Below are 22,895 nucleotides of genomic sequence, written 5' to 3' on the forward strand. Positions count from 1 at the left end.
TATCTGAGCATGGTGTGTGTGTGTGTGTGTTGGACAATTCATTTCATTGTTTGAATTATTGTAAATGCAGGTTTCAGACATTTATGTCGACTTTCAAAGTTGTATTAGCGACAGCTAAACTCAAATATTCTGAAAACTAAAGTGAAATACTTTGTTTGACTCTTGTGGAATGAATAAAATAGGATGACCCCAGATCAGCCAAAGGTTGAAATGAGCTGAATTGAATGGATTGTGCGTTTTATTGAGCAGTCCTCTCAGGACTGTTTTTTGAGAATTGCCCTCAGAAGGGCGCTATAGAGCAGCAACAAGACATATTTCATACCAAAGGCAATAACCATGTTAAATTCTTAAACCATTCACACAGAAACCACCTTGTTTATATAGTGTGCGTTTACATTTTCTTTCCATTTTAATGCGAATGTGAAGGATATTAAAGAGATGGATATTAAAATTAGCCTGTGAAGCCGAAGACACACACACATTTTCAATAAAGTCACAACACTCACAACATGTTAAGTATATAACAATTTATTTAAACAATAGCGTTTAAGATATTTGGTCCCTGGTTTTAAAAAACATTTTTCAGATCCAGTTACAAATGCAATCATCAAAATGCAAACAGAACAACATGATTGTATTTTTTTTTTGACTGAAAATGAAGTGACAGATTCATAATCTACAGAAATTGTATCCCATCAAATCCAGTAGTGATACAAATAGTAACAGACTGGAGTAGTGTTAAGCATGTCTTTCAAATGCAACTCCATTTTTTGTAATGATGAGGGACGATAGTTTGTCACATCTTGGCGTGATAAGACCGTGTCGCTGGTGTTTCGAACAGGTTTGGACATTTCTGTTGTAAAAATATTCATCAGACAGGGCAGAATTTTAAATATTGTACTTTTTAAAAGAAATTCTATCAGAGCGGCACAATTTCCAACTGTCTTAAAAAAACTGTAGGAGGAATTGTTTCAAATGCTTGAAAAACTACTCACAGAGGCACAAATAAGAGCTCAGAGTTCACACTAGACACTGCAGCAACTTTCAAGAAGAGAAGTAGAAAAAGCTCTAAACATGAAGGAATGGCAAAAAGTGTTCATGGCTGTCAGCTTGTTGGCCAAGAGCAGATCATTCACTTTACACATCCTCTTCCTCCTCTTCCTCCTCATAGCATCGGTTTCGTTTAATCATCTCCTCCACCGTCAGGACATCCTCCCCCTCCTGCTGCTGCTGCTGCTGCTGCTGCTGCTGATCCTCCTCCTCCTCCTTGTCATCCACTTCCTCACTGTCCCAGAATCCCACATCCTGGGACGAGTGGCAGGCTTCCACCTCGGGCTCAGGAGATGAAATGGCTGTGGGCTCTGATGGCATCTCCTCCAACACGCCTCCATCTTCTTCCTCCATCTCCTCCTCCTCCTCCTCTTCTTCCTCTTCTTCCTCCTCCTCCTGCTGCTGCTGCTGCTCCTCCTCTTGCTCCTCCTCAGTTTTTCCTCCCAGTCGAGTGTCGTTGTCCTCCTGTGGGACATGGAGGTCCGTCATGTCTTCGCTCTTCATCTCTCCCTCCTGTTCTTCCTCTCCTGAGCTGGTGTGTACATCCACACAGTTGTCCTCAGTGGGAGTTTGGCTGTCTGATGACTGGCCGTCACTGTGCTGCAGCTCCATGCTGGGCGGCTCAGGGCTGAGTTGCTGTTCGTCCACTGGAGGGGTTGGACTTCGCTTCCTGGCCTCGGGAGCTGGACCGTCTCTGGTTTGCTCTGCCAGAGTGAAGGGCATGCTGCGCTCCTTCAGGGAGGAGCTCCGGCGCAGGCAGGACATTTCTTCGTTGGTGTCATTGGACGGAGAGGGGGAGTCTTCCTCTGGAGGCCACTTGGCTTTGATGGGTTTACCAGGAGAGACCCCATCTGTGGTTGTCGTGGCTCCACTGCCACCGTCCTCCGACTCTGTGCGTGGTGGCCAGGAGATTTTCAGTCGGCGGGTTTCAGTGGGTCTCTCGGCTTTCTCCGATTCCTGTCCTAGAGCTTCCATTGTGGCCATCAGTACGTTGACTTTAGCCAGTGGAGAGTCTTCCACATTGGAGCTTTCCAGGTCTGAGGCTGGAGCAGGGCTCTGGACCTTGGGCTTGGCCTGAGCACTGGACTGTGGCGAAGTCTCGCCGCATTCACCTTTGCTCTCCCACAGCTCCTTGTGGGGCCGGTGGCCGAAACCCTCGTCGTAGTTGCCCTTGGCCTTGAAGAGCTGGCAGAAGTGCGGCTTGCAGTAGACGTTGTTGTGCAGGGAGGCGTAGTTTGCCAAACTGGCGCGCAGAGGGATAGAAAAAAAAGAGGAGACATTTTAGGTCACGAAACACACACACACACACACACGTATGTGGAGTTATTTTCAGATGTAGAGCACTACATAGCATCTGTTAAAGCAAAGGTTTTTTTTGTCATTAAAGACATTCATCTTTGCCAATAAAGCTCATGTCCGTAATTTGTTTCTGAAACACTTAATTTATTGGCGGCTGTCAGAACATGACGAGGTGCTAAATAAAACAAGTTGTTTGGAGAAAAGCCAGGGTCTGTAGCCTTTGCAATACTGTCAATATTACCAGACATTTTGTTCGGACTGAAGGGAATTTGCTGGATTACCTGTTGCTAACCGACCAGACTATAGTATTTCCTCACAGGTGATTCACACGTATGCAGTCCATGTCAACAAGGCTGTCCTTTCTCCTCGACGCCACTTCAATGTTGGGGTACGTATCGGTTACTCTTTTTTTTTGTAGTGTGGCCTTACTGCTAACTTTTCCAGACTGTACACCACAGCTTTAATGCTCTTTTATATTTGTTTTTGTTTTTTTTAAATCATGCTATGATGTTTAGCAGCAGAGAAACAACAGCCGTGCGCTTGTGCTTCCTAAAAAAGGGTTTATTGGATATATTCAGTTATTCATTCCTGCTCCTGGCTTGAGCAGATGAAGGAGATAAATGATTTTTGTGATGACTGCTATTGTCTCAGTTATACTGCGAGGGTGAAGTGGTGTTTGAAACCTGATTTAAAAGGAGAAGAATCTCCCCCAGGCAACAAATGACTCTCTCATAAATTGCCTGATTTGTCAAACTAACTTCCTTTTCTTTATGCATGTTTACTTTAGACTTACGTGCCCAAGTCAAGTCAAAAACAAGGTTAAGTAAGGACAACGTACAAGATAGAAACAACAAAATTCAACATGACAGACAACTAGGCAGGTGTAAAAGCACTGCATCATCATAGTTTTTTCGATGATCAGTTTTGTGTCCTCCTCACCTGAGTTTGGTGTTGCAGTGTGAGCAGCGGAAACAGGAGCTGTGGTAAACGTGCTGGTTGGCCACCAGCCTCTCCAGGGGATAAACGGTCTTTAGACAGGACACGCAGGTCTCCCTCACAGGCAGCCGGAAGCTCTTCAAAGTAATAACAATAAAGGAATAATTTCAGTCATGTGAAACATTAACGTGTGTGTTACAGTGAGTGAAGTAAAGGGTTCATGTGGAGACTTACTTTTGGAGTCTTAGGCTGAGGTGAGTCTTTCTGATTAGAGTACGCTGGGGTGCCAGGACCAGAGCCTGTCAGATCAAACAGTGACCAGAATTAGAAGCAGCAGTGACATGCTCTGAACACTAGAGAGAGCTGTGCTCATGTTATATAAACTTATCTACAAGGATAGCAACTTTCAGGAATCCGTTAATCCCTGGATGACGTTTAGAAATAAATATGATTCATTCTCTACTCATGGTATGGTAATACTATTTTAATAAAGAGGTAGTTTTACCATCTTATTAGTAATGCAATTTTCAGCTTGGTAATTCAATGGTAGTAGTAAGGAGATAATATCACAGTATTACCATGTTATTTCAAAAGTAATATCCAGGAAATAGTTTGGTAAAAAGAATTACTGTCGGTTACAATCAGTGTAATACGTTCAATTGATTTTCCATGCTATTATTTGGTGATTACTATCAAAATAGATGGTGGTAACAAAATTATTACCACACAAGTGCCACATCATTAGCATGCTGTACTGTAAAGTGTTGTTGGAAAAGTAAAATCCTGATTAATGCATGTGTAGTTGACAAAAGTACATAAATAAAACACCAAGTTCACTTCTAAACGCTAACCATAGGTACTTCGATTTAACCACAAAACACGTGTTTTTCCAAGCAAACATGCAGACTAATGATACATTCTCATTTCAGGAGAGAACTCCCATCATCGAATCATAAGAAGATGTGAACAGTAAGTTACCGTTACTCTCTGTAGTAAAACCTTTCCTGCCGTTTGGGTCCGACTCGGGACTCTGCAACATGAAAGGATGTGAGAAGATTGTGTCGTTTTTCAAATAGTTCTTCAACTTTCACAAAGTGCACCACGTCTGTAACATTAGGGTTCTTAATTAAATCTCTGAACGTATTGTGATGTCATGCTGTGACACATATTTAACAGTTTAGGTAAAGTCCGACTCCTCACCATGTCCAGATTGAACGGAGGGACGTTCTCCTTCTGTTTCCCACAGAAACTGTCCAGCTGATCATTCTGAGAGACGGAGAAATCACAGAGGCGTGATGTTATGAGACAAAATGTAAGGAAAACACCTTAACCCACAGTGGCCACGTCTTACAGGACAAATGCCCAGCCTTTAAAATGACTGCGTGAGCTGCCTGTGGCTTCTCCCTCTGCTTACATCAGGCTGATGAGCTGCATCTTGGCCGCCCTCACGCTAGAGTCAGTTTGGTTGATTGGATTTCACTAAAGCACAAAGCAGTCACCTTGCGAAGCTTTAGTGCAAGACAGATGTAATAAGGAAATCTGTCCTCAGGTAGCGGGGAATGTGGACAAAGCATTGTATCCAAATATAAAACAGGGACACCAGTCATTAAATATTGCAGTAGAAGCAAAGACTTAACTAACACAACAGCCTAAACTAAAGCATCCTCCTGATGTTTATTCCCCTGAATGGATCAAAGATACAAACAAATCTAGATCCTATAAGTCCCATGAATGCAACGTGATGACATTATTTGTAGCTTGTTTTTTTTGTGTGTGATACGTGTTGGCGTCTTCTAAATAGTTTTATAAAACTATAGCAGGGAAGTTTGACACCCTGAGGTGTCAAATACCCAGGTTAACATTAAAGGGGCTATATGCAAGACATGCAACTACAGTTTAAAAAGGGTACTGCAATCCAAACGAGAAATGTATTGCAAAGCGTTGTCCCCTCCTCCCACTTTCACCCATTGACGTCAGGTTGCCAGGTAGTTTTAGGATCTAACCCTGCATGAACCAAAAGACGAATCTACGAGGAGCTACTTTGATGCACCTTGTCCACAACATAAATAAACATGAACAGAATTTGCAGGCTGTACATTTTATTTGTGAATAAACTGGCTGTACCATTGTTATCAATGCCAGTATTTCAGTTGAATACGTTTCCTTATTCTCTGGTGACTTTTCCACTATATAGTTCAGCATTGTGCAGCATTATAGTATGTTCTGAGTAGTGTACTTACACCAGCATAAGTGTTTCCAACACTTTAAATCACTATAAAACTATTGTTTTGATTGAAAGCGAGGCCCCTGACAGCAGAAACTACACACTGTGCATTTAAATAATTAAAAATGCTTACGCTGACATCCTGTTTGGAGATGGCTGCTTGGTAGAGGGCCATCCGGTCCCGGAGAGGAGTGGAGTCTGCAAGACTTCCATCTGATGTAAAAACACACAGATACACAAAATTGAGACATAAAACGATTTAAATTCTAAACCTTCCGATTGACTTTTATTAATTAATCTCTGATACAGTGTTTTTACATATATTTAAACAGCCTTGTTTCAGTTGTCCATTGAAACCCTTCAACACTAATTCGCTTTTACAGCGTTTATATTTATTGCAGTCATTGATGGGAACATCTGGTAAATTCTTTTTCACAAGGCGACCCCATTCCTGTTCAGGATTTATTAATTTTCTTCCACCCACTCCAGTTCAGACGGAGTGCAGGCAGTTGCTGGTTAGTCATGCAGGCTGTGGACGGGAACATGAGGTCAGGAGTCGTGTGCAGAGCGAAGGGAAACAGCAGTTGGTCTCTTCCTGTGCTTCCTCCGTCTCTGCAACAGTCTGCTTATCATGATGGATTCACTGCGCCTGTGTCGTCACTTCTGAGCCGGTTCATTTTTCTGGGAAGGATGTAATCCATCCAGAGGAAAGCTGGACAATTGTTTTGGACGAGGTCATTGTTTGGGACGAGAGAACTATGCTGGATGAATCCAAGCTCATTATTGCAATTATTTGACGTATACAATATTTCTTAATACACCGTAGAAACACGTGGTAATGGTTGTTCTTAAAGAAGCTGTAATGATAATGATAATATTTTATCAGTTTAAAAGGAGTGAACCTGTGCTGTATGTAGAGGGTGTTGTCCATCATCAGATTCCTCTTCAAGTCACTTTAAATCTACAGGCTATTTTAGAGTCCGTCAGCTCATTGTTTTGATTTTTGTGACTCCACTGTATCCTAAACAGCTATTAAACACTGTGGAGCATTTAAGGGGCCACAATTCTTTTCATAGATGGTGGAGATCAGAAAACTGGACTTACAATAATCACATGACGTCAAATGAACAGAGATGAGATAAAGTCCCACATATGCAGGCCACAAACCAGTCTCAAGTCTTCACCTTCAAGTTTCAAGCAAGTCTAAAGTCTTAACCTCCAAGTGTTGAGTCATTCTTGCAAGAATCAAGCAAGTCAAGTCGAGCCCTATGAATATAGAAGATGAAGATGATTTCCCAGATGTTCCACATTTAAATATGCTAAAAATGGCATTGTTGTCATTTGAACTGCTAGTATTACTCATACAATGTAAGGCCTGCTTCATGGTGTTGCTTGGTTGCCAGGTTTGTACACAAGGCCACAAAAGCATGTTAACCCCTCAGTTAGCCCCACTATCTGAAAAGTACTGCCATAAGTCAAGCCATTTCAATAATATGAATACATATATTAATAAATAACAATACTTGAAATTTCATCATCACATTTTAAAGTTGGTGAACAACCGGCTGTCAAAGAGCAACAATAGCGTTAACAGTAATCTACATCCAGTGTTCAGTCATTGAGCTCCGCCTCTTAAGCTCCTAAATGCTTGAGTTCATTAATGAATTAGTTCGAAAGCAGCAGGAGAGCTCAGTGTGTTCATCACAGCTTTTTTGATTTAAAAAAAAAACACCAGAGAGAAAGAAGCCATTAAAACTACATATATCACAGTCAGCACCTCCTTCCACTTTATATACTTATTGATCATGCTGACAGCACAAAAAACATTGACTTATATTGCATTACATGAGTATCAAGCTCTCATAATTTAATCTGGTCCACCATTAGACAGGGCAGGGCCGCTTGAAACTATACATAAAGTGCCTTCAGAGCAAAGTTGTTCAAGACATGTTTCTGATCGGTCGAGTAAAAGCATACCTCCAAGGAGCTGCTCCATGCTGGCAGTGTTACCACCGTTTCCTCTGCTCGTCTGCTCTCTGGACACCTGCACACAAAAACGACAGACAGCGACTGTTAGTGGTGGAGAAAATAAGCACAAACAAGGCAACAAAACAGACATTAAAAGCACATAAGAACACACACACACACACACGGTTGTCACATGTTTTAGCCAGTGGAGCAAACCGAGAGGAAGCGCTGGTGTCCACCACGATGATCAAAGCATAGAGGGATGTACAAAGTAAGTGGTGTTTTTGTGTGTGTGTGTACTTTAATCCCCTTATGTGCTCAGAGAGACAGTCTGAGACAGGCGAGCATCCGTCTGTCCACAATCATTGGCCAGAAAACAAACTGATCATTTTATAGTCATGTTGTGTTGTTTTTGTAGACCCTCTGTCCATGAACTTAAAAAGTATAAAAAAAAATAAATACAAAAAAGACTTCAAGCATGATTTCCTCTTAAAACTCTGAAGAACAATAATACCACCAGTGGCAAAACAATAACAATGAGTTACTGTTAAGAAGTTGGTTTAAGATTTGCTGCCGTGCCTGAACAAGTCACAGCCACATTTTTAAATGAATAATAAGCCGATGCGATCATCTGTTGGTTTATGTTAAGAGGAAAGCAGCGGTGGCGCTGTGAACAGCTGTGAGGGGAATGTTTATCATCTCATATCTTTAGTATCTGTTGTGGATCCGGTGAAGTCACAGATTCACGTACAGATAACGCCACTGACACTTGTACCCATTTACCCTTTACTCTGCCAGGGCCGCGAGACACTTGCCCGCTCTGTAGATTTGGAAATGAAATTACGTGTCTGTTGATTTTAGACTTAAGTGTGAGGGTGTTTTCTTTAAAGCGAGCTGCCCGCCGAGCATCAACAGAGTCTGCAGGCCTCGGCAGGTAGAGCTGGGAAGGATTTCACAACTGAAGGAGTGCAGGTGGTTACACAAGTGACGGACAAGTCGATGCTCATCAGTGAATCATTGTTTCAGAGACGGATCTTTGTTATCATCAGGAAACATGTGGTTTGAGACTGCAAACGACTGCTCATACTCTGGTGCCTTTTAAATGACATCTGCAGCCTATATATTCTACGCTTAAACACAAACTTGACTTACTTTACTTTGAAAAAGGAGGAAAAGGTACATTAAAGCATTTTAAATCAAAACAGTGCTAGAATATTAAGATCCTCTACTGATTCTCAGTAAATGTTGCAACAGTAGAGTATAAATACTACATGAAGTAAAACTGCACCAGTCAGAATACACTTGAAAGTCTTATTTTACTTTAAATGGCTCAAAGGTTAATACATGGTTGGGATGTTAAAGAGCAAGGTTCTGGTTTTTTTTTAAAGCAACTTTCAAATTATGTGGGCAAGATTATTTTGATGGAACATCAACTTAAAACAGGGTGAAGGGCACCTCTGTCAAAGCCTGAGCAGTTCTGCATCGCCTGGTTTCAGGCCTGTGCCACAAAAAGAACTAAAAGTACCTCATAAGTAGAACAGAAACAGGACAATTTGCACTGAACCGGTTGCAAACATCTATTTTCATTCATCTATTGCAAGAAGGTTCTGGGTTTGAATCCGACAGCTGACCAGAACCTTTCATATGATTTTCTTCTGTCTTTCTTTCTTCTGACTGTCGATGTGAATCTAATCATGAATGGTTAATTCAGATAGAGGATATGAGTTTATATAGGAGGATTTTAGGTGCATTATACACAGTTTGTGAAAGTTTGTTTTTTGTTTTTACTACAGCCCTGAACTGAACTTTATACCTTTTTTATTGACTGAATAATTTTGAGCCAGGGTTGAACGGATGAACTCACGTGAGGGCAGGTCTGAGCCAAATGTGACAATCTTGAGTCAGGAGTGAGTTAAACATAACATCATGCAATCATAAATAAATAATACACGCACACACGATAACATGAGTGAGTGATGAGTGAACACTCATACTACAAATGCCGGGTGATAACAGATGAGTCGCAACGAAAAGCAAACATCTTCATTATCATAATGAGGGATCCATCAATCCCTGAGGGTGGATTAGACCTGGGGGTGGGGTCAGTTGGATGTAAACAAGAAAGCACGGAATATGAGGCCAGACTGGCTCAGCGGCTGAGACAAAGAATCTGCTGCTAGTCCTGATACCATTAAAGCTCCGGTTCAGACTGACAGATTGACTCGCAGTCCCCCTCCTCATGACCCCACCCACAACCCAACACACACACACGCACACACATCACCAAGACAGTACTCAAAACAAAGACAGAGCAGGAAAGTGCCTACATCACGAGCATGAGTTAACAGTCTTTAAAACAGTCGAATACTAAGTAGGGCTGCAAATAATGGTTATTATCCATTACTCACTTACTTTCTTTTTTCCATTAATCAATTAGTGTTTCCCAAACCTCCAGAAAATGACATCCTAGAGAGTTATTTTGTCCACAAACCAAAAGATATAGTCTTAAGTTTAACTAGTTTAACTGTAGCAGTTAATCCACACATTTGAGAGCTGAAAGGCTGAATGAACTGATAAAGTTAGTCCATGGTGTGGACTCTGAGAAGCTGTTTTCATTACAGATCCTTTGCAGCTGTGTCGCCTAAAAGGCCTCTTTCAGCTACAGTGAACACCGACTGAGACAGTGCGAGTCAAGGCAGGAGCCTGTTCACAGGCCAAACACGGCAAAAGCAAAAAGCACCACATGGCTGTGTCAATGAAAACATTTTAGTTACCTTGTCCTGGAGGGAAATGAAGACAAATAAGCCAAAGAATTGGTGATGGTGAAACCAGTGGAGACGGCTTGGTTGCAGTGACAGGAGCAGACTGAGCAGAGGAGAGATGCTGGGAAGGGTCTCCAGAGGGGGATTTTTTTTTGGGAGGCGACAGGGAGCAGGTGTTCCTGGGGGGGCTGTTCAAAGGGAGGTGTGGCCGGATGAAGTTGAAAATGATGACAAGAGAAGCGGGGAAGCAAAGTGTGCCGTGGCGTTACAGATGGGAAAAAGGAGAAGGGTGGGGTGGTTTATGAGCTTTTTTTTTTGTTGTTTTGTGTTTGTGTCACGGTGCCCCAGCTTCACAATAAAGCGGCAGGCCTATGTGGGGTGGAGTCATTTGGGCCAGTAGAGTATAGTGGAGGAGCAGCTGGTGCAGGGAGTGGAGTAAAAGAGGAGGGGGGCGGAAGGTGGGGCTGGGCTGTGTGATTATGTTTAGGCTGTGGGTTGTCTGGGCAGACGGGGGGGGGGAGAGAGGAGTGGATGGTTAAGGCCATTATTTAGATAAGGATGAAGCGAGGGGGGCGTGTGTCTTTGTTAGACAATGGTAGAAAAGCCAAAATGGGCACAGTATACTGGATATACAGTATATGGAAGTATGAAAGTATCATAAATCAAGAATTCAAGTCTTTATTTAAATGATTAATGACTGATCTATTGTGTGAAAGTTGAAGAAACCAGTAAATTGTCATTTATATGGACAGAAACACATGAGGTAAACCATTTAAAGTTACACCTCAGAGAATCCGTTAACATTAATATTAGGGTTGCTTCTGCTGTACAGATTTGATTTCCATTCATTTAGAGATATTTCAGTCTCCATATTCATTTTGCTCTGCTGTAAAAAACATTTTAACCCTTAAGAGTTCCTTTTATATCCTGACTAAACTGCTGTAAAAAATGTTATATTAATTTTTTCCCCCCACTTTAAATAGCCTGAAACCTACATATCAAATAGAAGTTATATTTTTGAGATTTTAACCCTTTAAAAAAGGCCAGTAAGTCTACACAACTCAAACAAAAAAAATAGTTTTATTACAAATAAAATTAAAATAATTTCCAGAAAATATATTTCAAGGAGAATTTAATTGTAATTACTGTTAAGCCTTGAGATGGGTCAATGATTGGCAGACACGTGCCAATGATTACATGCCAATGACAGCAGTGAACATTAGATATTTTTAGATTTATTGTTGCGAATAATTCAAAAGAAAAATTGATGTCCCTAAAGGGGGAACTCTAAAGGGTTAAAGACATAACGGTACAAATGATACAAAGCTTGGATCTCAATAACCTGCTGGATTAAGAATATTGATCCCAAAGGAGTGACATTGATGTGCTTTTTTTAATTCAATTATGTCCACACAGTGCATTGTAGCCTGAGGGGAGACGGTCAGATCAGCTGTCTGCAGTCATGAGCCTGCCGGTCTCCACCATTACATCATCTGCCCTGTGAGGAGAAGCTCAACAAAGAAGCAGAAGGCCCAGCCTCAGCTCGACAGTGGAGCCTATTGTACAACTCCCTGTACACAGAGTCTGCAGAACTGTATAGATCTTTTATTACTGCTCAAAGGATTCCTCAAACAACTCCTCCTTTGGTAAGAAAACTCCACTCAAAGACCCCAAATCCCACTAAACTCCACACAGCATATAGCTGCGATCACTGAGCCCACTTTTAGAAAAACCCCACACAGGAGGCGTGTGTCTCTAATGTGTGCAACAGCAGCACATTATCATGTTTTTGATCCACATGCCAATCCTTTGTTTGTACTGGATCGCATGAAATCTCAACAAAAACTATCTGAGGTTTAAGGAAAACAGTAAACATATCAGAAAATGGCGAACGCCATCATCCGTACACTTTCAAAACATCAGTGCAGGATTGGTGGTAGTGGGTAATGTCTGAGCCTGTTTGTCTGGAAGACTTAACAGAAAAGAAAAGACAGCACATTCCTCTTCATAAGACGAAATGTTTATGGTAATGGACGAGTGGAACATTTCAGGAGTGGCTGTTTAACTAAGGAACTAGTGGAGATCGAGGTCTGTTTTTGTATTTACTCCTGTAAGATGCCATTATTTGCTGTTTTGGCCACACGGTGGAAGTAGAAACAAACATAACGCTGCCATATCATTAACTTTCAAGATAAACATTTCTTAGCTGCAGCATCTACACTCATTCCCCTGTGCTTCTGAGCTTCATGTGGAGAACATCAGGGAGTCGTCGCGATCAATTCAGTCTGTCCCACACTAGAGAATGTTCAAATCTGACTTCATATCCTAGGAAAGCACAGACTAGACGACCCAGTCAAGACGCAGGACCACACAGTTGGTGTTTAATCAAAACTATTTCAGGGAGGAGATTCCAGAGATTTGGGATCTCACAGAAACTTGCATGATTTAATGTCGCTTTGGGATATGCACAGACATGGAGGCGGACTGTCGGCGTTGTCAGTTAATAGCTGTTGTGTGCTGAGAGACACAAAAAATAACTGTGGATGAAGTCACGGCTGAAAAGACAGAATTGACTTCGCTTGTACAAGTTATGGTTCTAAACAAAAGTATGCAACATCCGTATCTGTTAATCCCTCACACTAACCGGATAATTTGGCCAGATAGTCTATTTAAATCAGAGGTTACCCACGATTGTCAGAAGGTCCAGATCGGGACAGGTTTTAGTGAGAAATAAATACAATAAAATGTAGAAAGATAGTAGAGCTGAATATTTCCTTTCTCACTCATAGAGGGAAGAAGATGACATCATTCACCGGGTTAACTGGGTAACCCTAAACCTAAACCAGGTAATGTACGTACACTACACTACTTGTCATTTTATGATCATTTTGTGCAGAAATGTTACATATTATATCTTTAAGTCTTATATGTTCTGTTTTAGCTACATTTTTTGCTCCCTTTAGGAAGTATTCATTTGTTATTGATTGGATCCTTATTAGCTGCGGCTAACTACACTTCTGGTTGTTTAGTTGCTCCTCTCTGGGCATCTGCTGCCCTCTAACTGTGTGCATGTCCTGTTTTGGATGTGTGAGTAACTTAAACTGCAGCAGAAAAAACAAAACAATGACCTATAGGAGCTGCGAGGAACTGTAGAGTCAGGTGACAACTCGTGTCCTCTCAATATAACTGAGCTTTAATGCCCAGTGTAGGGCAGTGGCAAGATTAACACTAAATGAAAGTCACCATCTGAAGTGAATTGCTTTAAAAAGGCTACAATAGCTCACGTCCAGCGGATTGTGACTCAGCACATTTCTGTGACATCAGTATATGATATGCTTCTTAAAGCCTCATAATGGCTCGTAATGTTCTCCGTCTGTTATAAATGGGCGCTCTGTGTGGAGGAAGCACAGCATGGCCGTTGTTAGCATGTCACACCTCGAGTATGAGCACTTTACATTTTACACGCCTCCAGGGAAATACATGACCGGACGTTTAACGTCTGCACCTTTACGGTCCACAAACAATTAGCTGCCCCGAGGAGCGCGAGGCAGAGACCGCCAGTCATTGGTGCTTTCTGAGAGGAGATGCAAGTCAGCTGAGAGTGAGACGCTATGTTTGTGTGTGTGATGAGATAAAGGATTGTGAACTGAGGCTGCATCATGTGACTGCAGCATGACAGTTCCGACCACTTTGAGAACAAGGAGTCTTTTTTTTTTTTCTTAAAATAAATCTAATTATGGAACTAGATGATTCTCTGGACCGTTGATCACGGCTCATTACACGACAGTTAGATCAGCGATGACCTGCAGAAATCATGCACGTTACACACAATAATGGATGATCTGTTCAACTTCAAACATTTTGAAGTTTATTAGAAACTGATGTTGTCAAATACAACGGTCCTGCCTTCTTAAAATGTTCTATAATGAAATTATTTTGAAACAAATTATATAGATTTGAGATTTTACCTAAAAGGTCCCGTGTGTAAGCATTAGTGACATCTAATGGTGGGAATGCAGATTGCAACAAACGGAGGACGTCAGGGGACTACGTTAGAACAGGAAGAATATCGTTGTTGGTTTTTCTAACAAGCTCCTTCCTCACAACACAAAACACTGTTTGGGCTGCTGTCGAAACATGACTGAGAAAGATGGCAGACTCTATTGAACTAAAGCTACAGGCTACTCTGAAGCCAACCACAAGACAGGAATATATTGAATAGCCACTATTATACAACCAAGGTGGAATTGTATTAGAATTAAGATGCTATAACTGTAATAATACTTCCCCATTATTACCATACTGTGATGTTAGTAATTCTAACTAGAAAATAACTGCAGAATACAGTTACAAGTTGTGTGGAGTGTGAAGCAACACTAAAATTAACATAATCAAAAGTGCAATTAACTACAATGCGCGAGTTGATTTTCTTTGGCTTTCTTCACGACTGCAAACCTTGAAAAGTGAAGACAAAGACTAAAAAAAAAGAAGACTTGCCTGGTTGGTCAGGTTCTCTCCCTTCTCAAACATCATCTTGAGGCTATTGAGTGGAACGCTTGGTTTCTCGCATTCAGGCACTTCAGCTGCTGCTGCTGCTGCTGCTGCTCCCTCCAGCCCCTCTGGTTCTCTGCTGGCCTCCATGTTGGTCAGGTCCTGTGGCTGAGCTGCCTGGAGCTGGCTGGAGGTGGATTCACTGATCTCAGAGTGAACCTGTGTCTCTTGATTACTGCCCTGCTCCTGCAAGAGAGTGGTGATTTCCAGGGACTCACTCCGGGTTTTGATCAGTGACTTGGGTCTGGGTTTGGGGCCTAATGATTGCCTGAAGTGGATCTGAGGTTGTGTGGGTATGGTCTCCTGAGTTTGGGCTGTATGGCTGGACGATGGCTGCTGTTGCTGTTGCTGCTGTTGCTGCTGTTGTTGCTGCTGCTGTTGTTGTTGTTCCCAGCGTTTCTTTAAAACACTTAGATTTCCAGTTCGCAGAGTTGAAGGCAAAGGTTCTGCAACCTGCAGAGAAAAGGAAACAAAGGTCTAATTAACTCAGGCTGAACCACTGAGGTAAAATATCTAATTTACCATTTTTCTGACATACATTTTTTATTTTATTTTCTAAAGTCAAGCTCCATTTAAATATTTCCAGTGTCATAGATTTCAAACATGGGGAATTGCCTGATGACACTTTTTATACACTAAAATCCACTGTAGTGGAAAGTACAAGTACTTTTTTCCTATAAACATTAAAAACAACGGATGGTGCTGGTGTTTTGTTCCACCATGTATGCATCACATTTAAACGGTGTAGAGTGGTCAAAAATGGAAAAAGAATCAATTTGCTACTTACATTGTTTCAAACTGCAGTTTCTGTTTGGGAATGATTAATATTACCAAGACTCAAAATGTTCTTGACTCCTGACTGACATGCTTAGATCCGGGTATGATTCTGCGGATCTGATTTATTGTAAAAAAAAAATATTATCTTATGATCAGTATTTTCTGACTGTTGCCTTCAACTGTCCCATTTGCAGAAATACTGTCCAACTGGACCAGCGTCTGATGGTCTATGAATTACTTTTTAATCAATTATTGATTATTATCTAGTTATATACACTCAAATATATGACACGTAATAAAAGGTCCAGATTTGTGACACTGCCTCCTGGTGAACTAATAATTAAACATATGATTAAAAGAATATTAAAAACGGATCAAAAGGTTTCAGCAGGTTGTCAGTTCACAACACAACACAACATCCCAGTAATTGTTCTATTAGGATCAGTATCGAGATACATTTAGGCATTTGTCAAGACATTTTTGTGATGAATCAATGACAGATGAATTGATTATCAAACAGTAACCTATGCTCTAAGTAAATATACAGTACGTAATCCCAAAAGTTGAATCATTGACTGGTTAAAGACATTTACCCTCAGAACTTCACTGACACTGAAGGTGAGGTCTTTAATTTGCTCATTTAGTCAGATCAGTGCAAATCCGAAGATATTCATTCAATCAATCGACCACCACTTAAAGTAGATAATGAATCGTTTTCTATTAGTTAAAGGAATCAACCAGATCAGTTGGGGTCCCATGTCTTCTCACACAGAAGAATGAACCAGATCAAATGTGGGCAGATCTAACGTCATCATCTCAGTTTAATGAAAACTATGACTGTTAGACTTAATGGAGCAGTGACTCATACATGGAGGCTGTTGCATTCCTCAGAGAGTTCTATTAAAGTTGGACGTGTGCCACCTGATACACCTTTAAAGAAAATCTACCCAGCCGCGTACAACTTCAGCTAAAAAACTTTCTTTTATTCTAAGCAAAGTCACAACACCTCCAGCTATGCAACAAGAAGAAAAGACACAACTGCACAAAAGACAAAGAGCTGTTAGCTGCTCAGCATGCACAACTGTAAACCTTCATCTGCTGGAAATAGAAGACAAAGCCAAAAGAAGAAGAGCACCAAAGACACTTCTTTTCAAAAGTAGAGAGTTAAAAACCTGAGGGAGAGTGAGGCAGATGACCCGGCTGTCCAGTTGGCGTTGTGCGTTCGCGTGTGTGTGCGTTTGTGTGCGTGTGTGCAGAGTGTGTCTGTTGGCCGGCTGGAAATGCTACAAGCTGTCCCAGATGTGAGAGCCTTGAGAAGGGAATCAGAGCTGCATGAAGCAACTAGCCCATCCCCTACAACACGGAGAGGGAAGGAAACAAGAGGGGAGTGAACGGGGGTGAGGGGCGGGGAAGGAGAGAAAATCAGAAACAGAGACAGTCAGTGAGGGAAAAGAGGGAAAATAACTCCAGGAAATTAGTAAAAAAGGTAAAAGGGAGAGAAAGCGAAACAGAGGGCAACAAAGAAGCACACAGTAACTGAAGCAGGTCAAACGCTTATCCTCTGATAAAACTGACATGACTGGAGTGATATCAGATGTTCATTTATGGGACTGGAACAAAGGAATACCTTCTTTACTTCTACTAAAAAAGGACAATGGATGCCAGGGGGGAAAAAAGGCTGAAGAGTATTCATATGTTAATCTAATTTTGACAAATCGATGGTCTCTAAAAGCACACGACGCAAGTAGTCACAAAATTGAATGTACTTTAAATACAAACAAAAGTCAAATTAATTCATACAATAAGACCAAAAAGGAACAAATGACTCCGCTTTGGCTTCCCGTCTGCCAAAGAATTCATTTTAAAATTTTATTCTATTCTAAAAATGCTGTTAGTTTATGAAGCACTAAATGGTTCAGGACTAAATTACATTCCTGACCGGTTGGCTCACTCCAGACCACTGAGGTCATCTGGGTCAGGGTTTGCTCTGCGTCCCCAGAAGCAGGACTTAACGTGAGGAAGCTGCCTTCTGCTTTTATGTCCCAAATATCTGGAAGAGTGCTGCTCTGCGAAATCAAGTCATTCTTTTAAGATCTAACCTGAAAACCGACCCGTTTGCCACTGCATTTAAATAAAAATAAAAACCATCATCACTGCTGCACCTCAGCCGTAACTGCAACGTTTAGTTTCTTTAAATTTCTTTTACCTCTCTTTGTTTTATTATGCCTTTTATATATTCAATGCTACTGCTATATTTCTATTTTATTGTAAAGCACTTTGAAATGTGCTATATAAATATCTGTCAGCTCCACACGACTATCCTCTCAATATAACCGTATTCCTGCGCTGCACACAGGAAGTGTTTTGTTTTAGGTCGAGACAGACGGAGGTCTGCAACTGCAACATTGTGCTAGTAAAGCAAAATGTGGTGTGAATGAATATGTGAATTCTACTGTTTGTTTGTCTGCTTGTTCAACGGTTTCATGGGATAAATGCTTTTTGTCCCCGCCCGCCCCTGCACTGCTGGTGTTTACACATAAACGCTCCCTCAGTCAGGTCTACAATTGCTTGACAGAGCCTGTTTTCAGGTAAAGGACACAGCATAATTATAGTAATAATCTTGCATCTTTATGTTTATGAAGACCGAACAGGTAGAATAACAATGTTCACACAAACTCAGAATTGGATCACATACTGTACGACAAACACACTGGGAGATTGTCGTCCTTTCACTCTTCAGTTTCTCTTGTTGCATTTTCTCATTCTGAAATAATCCAGAGATAAGACTATGTGGCTGCAAAGAGAATCTGAAAAGTCTCTGCAGCGACTTCTGCTGACATTTGCATTGATCTCTACAGCCCATGTGGAGAATTACACATCCAATCATTAAAAAAAAGAAAAAGAAAAGAAGGGTCTTACCCCCCCCCAGGCTGCACCTTGTGTGTAGACCCTGCTCGTTAAATAATCCCACCCTCAGATAACAACAATATAGCTTCTCCAGCCTGTGGATCAACAGGTGTGGCAGGGAAAACTAGCAGCTGTTTGTGTGTCACAGTGTCACACACTTTCCAAGTGGAACGACTGATTACATGTACTTTTTTTTTTTTAACCTAGATTTCTCTCTTTAACATTAAAAACAAGTTGCAGTCGTATAAGAAAGCAATATTAAAGTATTGATTCCATGTGAATGATTAAAATCCACCAACACAGTAAATTGTTATGGAGTTTACTTTGACACGAGTCAGGACTTAGGTTCAAAAAAAGATCAGTTGATTAGCATTTATTTTTACCTTCTTTGATAATTAGGCATCATCATAATCATCTGACTGAACGTCACATATAGAAGTGTTTTATTGTTGTTGTTTTTTTAAACTTTAGATGACATTTTTTGTCCATGAAACCACATCACACAGAGCTCAAATCAAGCTTAAATCATGACACGTACCATTTTCTTCTTCTCTGCATTCCCCTCTTCTGCTGCCATCTGATACCTGAGGACAGGGACACGTCGTGGGACAGACGGTAAATGAGAGGACAGTGATGGAAAATAATGTCAGTGAGTATGAACACACACACACACACACACGTGCAGGAAAACCATCAGATGATTTCATGCCTGACAGTAAATCTGGGCGGAAAACCTTCAGCCCACACAGTGGATTTAATGTGTTGTCCATTTCTGCTTCAAAACTCAAACACAAGCTGGATCGTTTTAAAACTTCTTCTTTTTTACTTTTATAACGTTTATTTATCAAAAACAAAACAGCAGATTAAAATGTCCAGTATGTGATATTTAGGAGGGCTTATTGACAGAGTCTGGCTACCTTCAAGAATGTTTGTTTGAGAGTTTAATTTAAAATAAAAATGGTTTTCATAGCCTTAAAATAAGTATTTTATATGTATTTTAGGCAAGGACTTTGTTTTAGACACAACAGAATCACCACACTATTTAAAGAGGTTAATCAATCATATGTGGTTGTCTAGCGTCATGACGATGACCAGTGAATGCTAGTTTGGCATTTTAGATTTGATTTACACTGGTTGACTGATTGTGTTTTATATTTTATCTGCTTTAAATAGTATACTCCTCACCCACAGACACAGAGCAGCATTATCTCCTAGTGGTCAGAGGGCGTAAGTCCAGACAGGACATGAAATAACACTCACAACTAAGTAACTTGATACGCTGTGTTTAGCGGGTAAAGGTGGAAGCCCAGGGGTGGAGGTGGTGTTGGTTTGCTTCCATCTTGAATTTAACACAGTTTTATTCTGTGACACAGAGATTGTGGAGTAACAGGTTGGTTGGCTGATGGTGTGATTAACCACACTTTTACATAAAAGAAGAGACCTACAGCTGAGAGGTGAGGAAGTGTTGCAAGGCCCGTGACCTCATTTCTTATCAGGAGAAGAGGAGAAAACTGGGTGAGGTGCCACATGAGAAAAGGGAGACAGTGATCTGCTGAGTGGCTGCTGGTAAATTATTAAAGCCCTGCTCAGAAGCAGACAGAGGCAGAGGGAGCGACGTGGTGAGGAGCGACTTACTTGGAGAAACGCTCTGCGATGGCGTTGTTTCTACCGCGGGCCGAGACGATGGACAGCTCCTTGGCGGTGACCCTCAGTGACTGGGACGCCCACTGCCTGCGGCTGAATGGAGCGATGGAGGTCATGTTTGCCGTCTGTCTGAGCGATCAATCTGCCCCGTCAGCTTCCCACAAACGTGACTTTGAGAGGACACACACACACACACAAAAGGGGATGACATTTATTCAAATAAAAACAAAAATAAGGCAAATAAGCACATGTGCTGCTGCTGCTGCTGCTGCTGTAGCTTCTCCTTTGCAGTGTTGCAGCTTTAACTCGGGCTGAAGCTAAAACACATTTCCTGTGCATTAAAAATGTTTATGACACCCCCTCTATCCCAACGCTAAGTTAAAGTGACACTTGGCCCTTTGTGTGTAGTTAAATGGGCTTTAGACCCAAAAAGGTGTCCGTTCGGCTTCTACGTCGGAAGAAAACCTTGTGCACAAATCAATACATTTTAACCAGACAACGCATTACACCGGCGGCACAAAGTGGCCCCAGTGTGTGAGTCAGAAAGTCAATAGAGCTCGTCACACAGCCATTGACCATCTGCTCCCTGTGTGACTCTACTCTAACTGAGCCTGAGGGCGACAAACGGCAGACATGACAACTCATTCCCCAACTGCATCACAAAAACACTGCTTTGTACACTTTCACAACACACAAACTGGTTTACGCAGCTGTTCTTCTTAGGACTCTGCATTGACTTCCATTTATTTGGACATTTGGACAGCCTAAACAAACCCTGGCCTCAACTATAACCAGTTAAGGCCACACCCTAGCCATAACCTAACCACAATTCAAACTAAACCAGTTCCTCAGTAATGAGTTTCTCCTCATAGGACCAGGTTACTGGTACTGACTAGGTCACACAAGTACACAGACACATGTCTCCACACGCCTGTCTCTTCTGCAACTCCTCAGTCTCGAGGCCATTGGCGCGATGACACACACAGCCGCACCGTGCGTGAGCTAATAAAAATACAACTGTCATCAGTGAGTTACACACGGTACAGATGAATTAAAGACGGCTGATGATGATGATGACGATGACGCCGCAGCCTCCAGGAGATCAGCTCACACTCATCTCAACGTCATCTACAGGTGGTGCAACAACTTCCTGCTCATCTTTGTGTTCCTGACACCCGAGATACGCCATGGCAAATTATAATTTGATTCAAAAGATTACACCTGCTAGTCAACAAAGACACTGTAGATGAACCAGTGAACCAAGTCATCGCTGAGACCACAAAGCATCACAAAACGGTACATACGACTATTTCAGTCAGTTCTGTTTAATCAGTTTAACACAGACATTTTAAACGCACAAGATTTTGCAGAATGTTGCCTAATTAATTGAGGATTGGCTCATGAAATCAACTAATGATTTGGTTCCACCTAATTTTTTTTTTTTTAAATGATCACATATTTGGTATAAAATATTACAATAAAAAACCCAAACAGTATTGTCCCAGCATGTCGTCATGTACAATGACATCAAGTACAGAAACAGAAAATACAATTTCACCATTTCAATCCGACATCCCTGTTCTCAGTATCCCGGCTTTTTTCCTGTGGCATATACAAGGATGACAGTGACTGTGTTCACACAAAGAGTCACCTCTGTAACACAGTTTAGATTCCAAACAAAGCAGCATGTAAAACTGATGCAGTCCATGCAAAGCTTACTCTTCCAGAGTGGCATCAAAGTTAACAAAGGAAGAAAAGAGACAGAAATTCAGGAACAGTCAAACAACCTGAGACACAGCCTGAGGGTAGAAAAAAAGAGAGCTCTGCATGCTTCATTTTAGATATTACAGGATCAAAGGAACACAAAGGTTCTCTGTATCAAAGCTCAAAGAAACACAAAGCACAGAAGCTTCATGTTTCAAACATTTCCTTCAAGTGGAGAAACACCACCTACCTGTAACTGACTCAGCTGATTTACTCTGTGGCTCTGGTCTGCTTTAGAACTTTACTACTTGCATATTTCCCCATCTGCTTCCACCAGTGCTTTTGTGTGGCCAGGGAAGTGGGAGGAGCCACAGTGCTCCCATTTAACTCCTCTCTCAGCCAGTAATGAAGCAGCATTCACCTCCACCTGGCAGGTACACGCTCTAACCCTTCCTGTCCAATCAGCAGCACCGCTGGACTCAATGTGACTGAAACTGACCTGAAGGCATGTGGAAAGCCTCGTGCTAAACAACATAGCAGACAGGGAAGAGGGTGGGGGGTGAGAAGAGGGAGCACAATGGGGGAGGGGGGAATCCCACGCTGGATTCCTGGAAGCTGAGTGAACTGCAGGCTCCTGGCTGCCCATTTTTCTCACAAGGTCAAGGGTTTTGAGGATGTGACTCACAATCCTTACACAGGCAGGAGGGGAGGTTTGGGACAAGAAGGGGAGGACGTGTTGCTTAAATATGTTTTTTTTTTGCCAAGAATGCAGAGAAATGACTCAATATCCTCATTTCTTAAAATGAGAAGTTGCCAGAGGTGGAAAGAGTACTGAAATAATCTACTCAAGTAAAAGCACTGGTCTAAAAATGTGCTCAAGTGTAAGTAAAATGTAGCTTGTTTAAAAAGTACTCAGTTAGTAAAAGTCACTTAGTTACTTTTTTTTAACAAGGTTGGGGTTCTTGTGTTGTGCAAAAAGGACAAGCGGACACAAATCACATGTTTTAATTAAAGGAAAAAAAATATGTAAAAACATAATGTGTCAGTCAAAATGGGTAATAATTAAGGTCACA

The 22,895-nt window shown here is 41.5% G+C and overlaps 1 protein-coding gene across 2 annotated transcripts; it reads right to left on the reverse strand.

The window, feature by feature from the left end:
* Nucleotides 1-512: 512 nt before the first annotated feature.
* Nucleotides 513-22,307, reverse strand: lima1a (LIM domain and actin binding 1a). 2 transcript variants are annotated; one of them, XM_044037473.1, is made up of 11 exons: nt 22,073-22,307; nt 20,110-20,288; nt 19,013-19,058; nt 14,737-15,243; nt 7,487-7,553; nt 5,643-5,722; nt 4,486-4,551; nt 4,264-4,315; nt 3,520-3,584; nt 3,289-3,422; nt 513-2,293 (listed from the first exon to the last, which is right to left on the reverse strand). In XM_044037473.1, exons 2-11 carry the CDS (start codon nt 20,232-20,234, stop codon nt 1,138-1,140), a joined length of 2,298 nt encoding a protein of 765 aa, XP_043893408.1. In that variant the 5' UTR covers nt 20,235-20,288; nt 22,073-22,307; the 3' UTR covers nt 513-1,137. The 2 variants fall into 2 exon arrangements, with proteins under 2 accessions (XP_043893408.1, XP_043893409.1); XM_044037474.1 differs by lacking the exon at nt 22,073-22,307 and adding an exon at nt 21,677-21,793.
* Between the last annotated feature and the right edge of the window lie 588 nt (nt 22,308-22,895).

The sequence above is a fragment of the Solea senegalensis genome, linkage group LG11 (assembly GCF_019176455.1).
Source record: "Solea senegalensis isolate Sse05_10M linkage group LG11, IFAPA_SoseM_1, whole genome shotgun sequence".
NCBI lineage: Eukaryota > Metazoa > Chordata > Actinopteri > Pleuronectiformes > Soleidae > Solea > Solea senegalensis.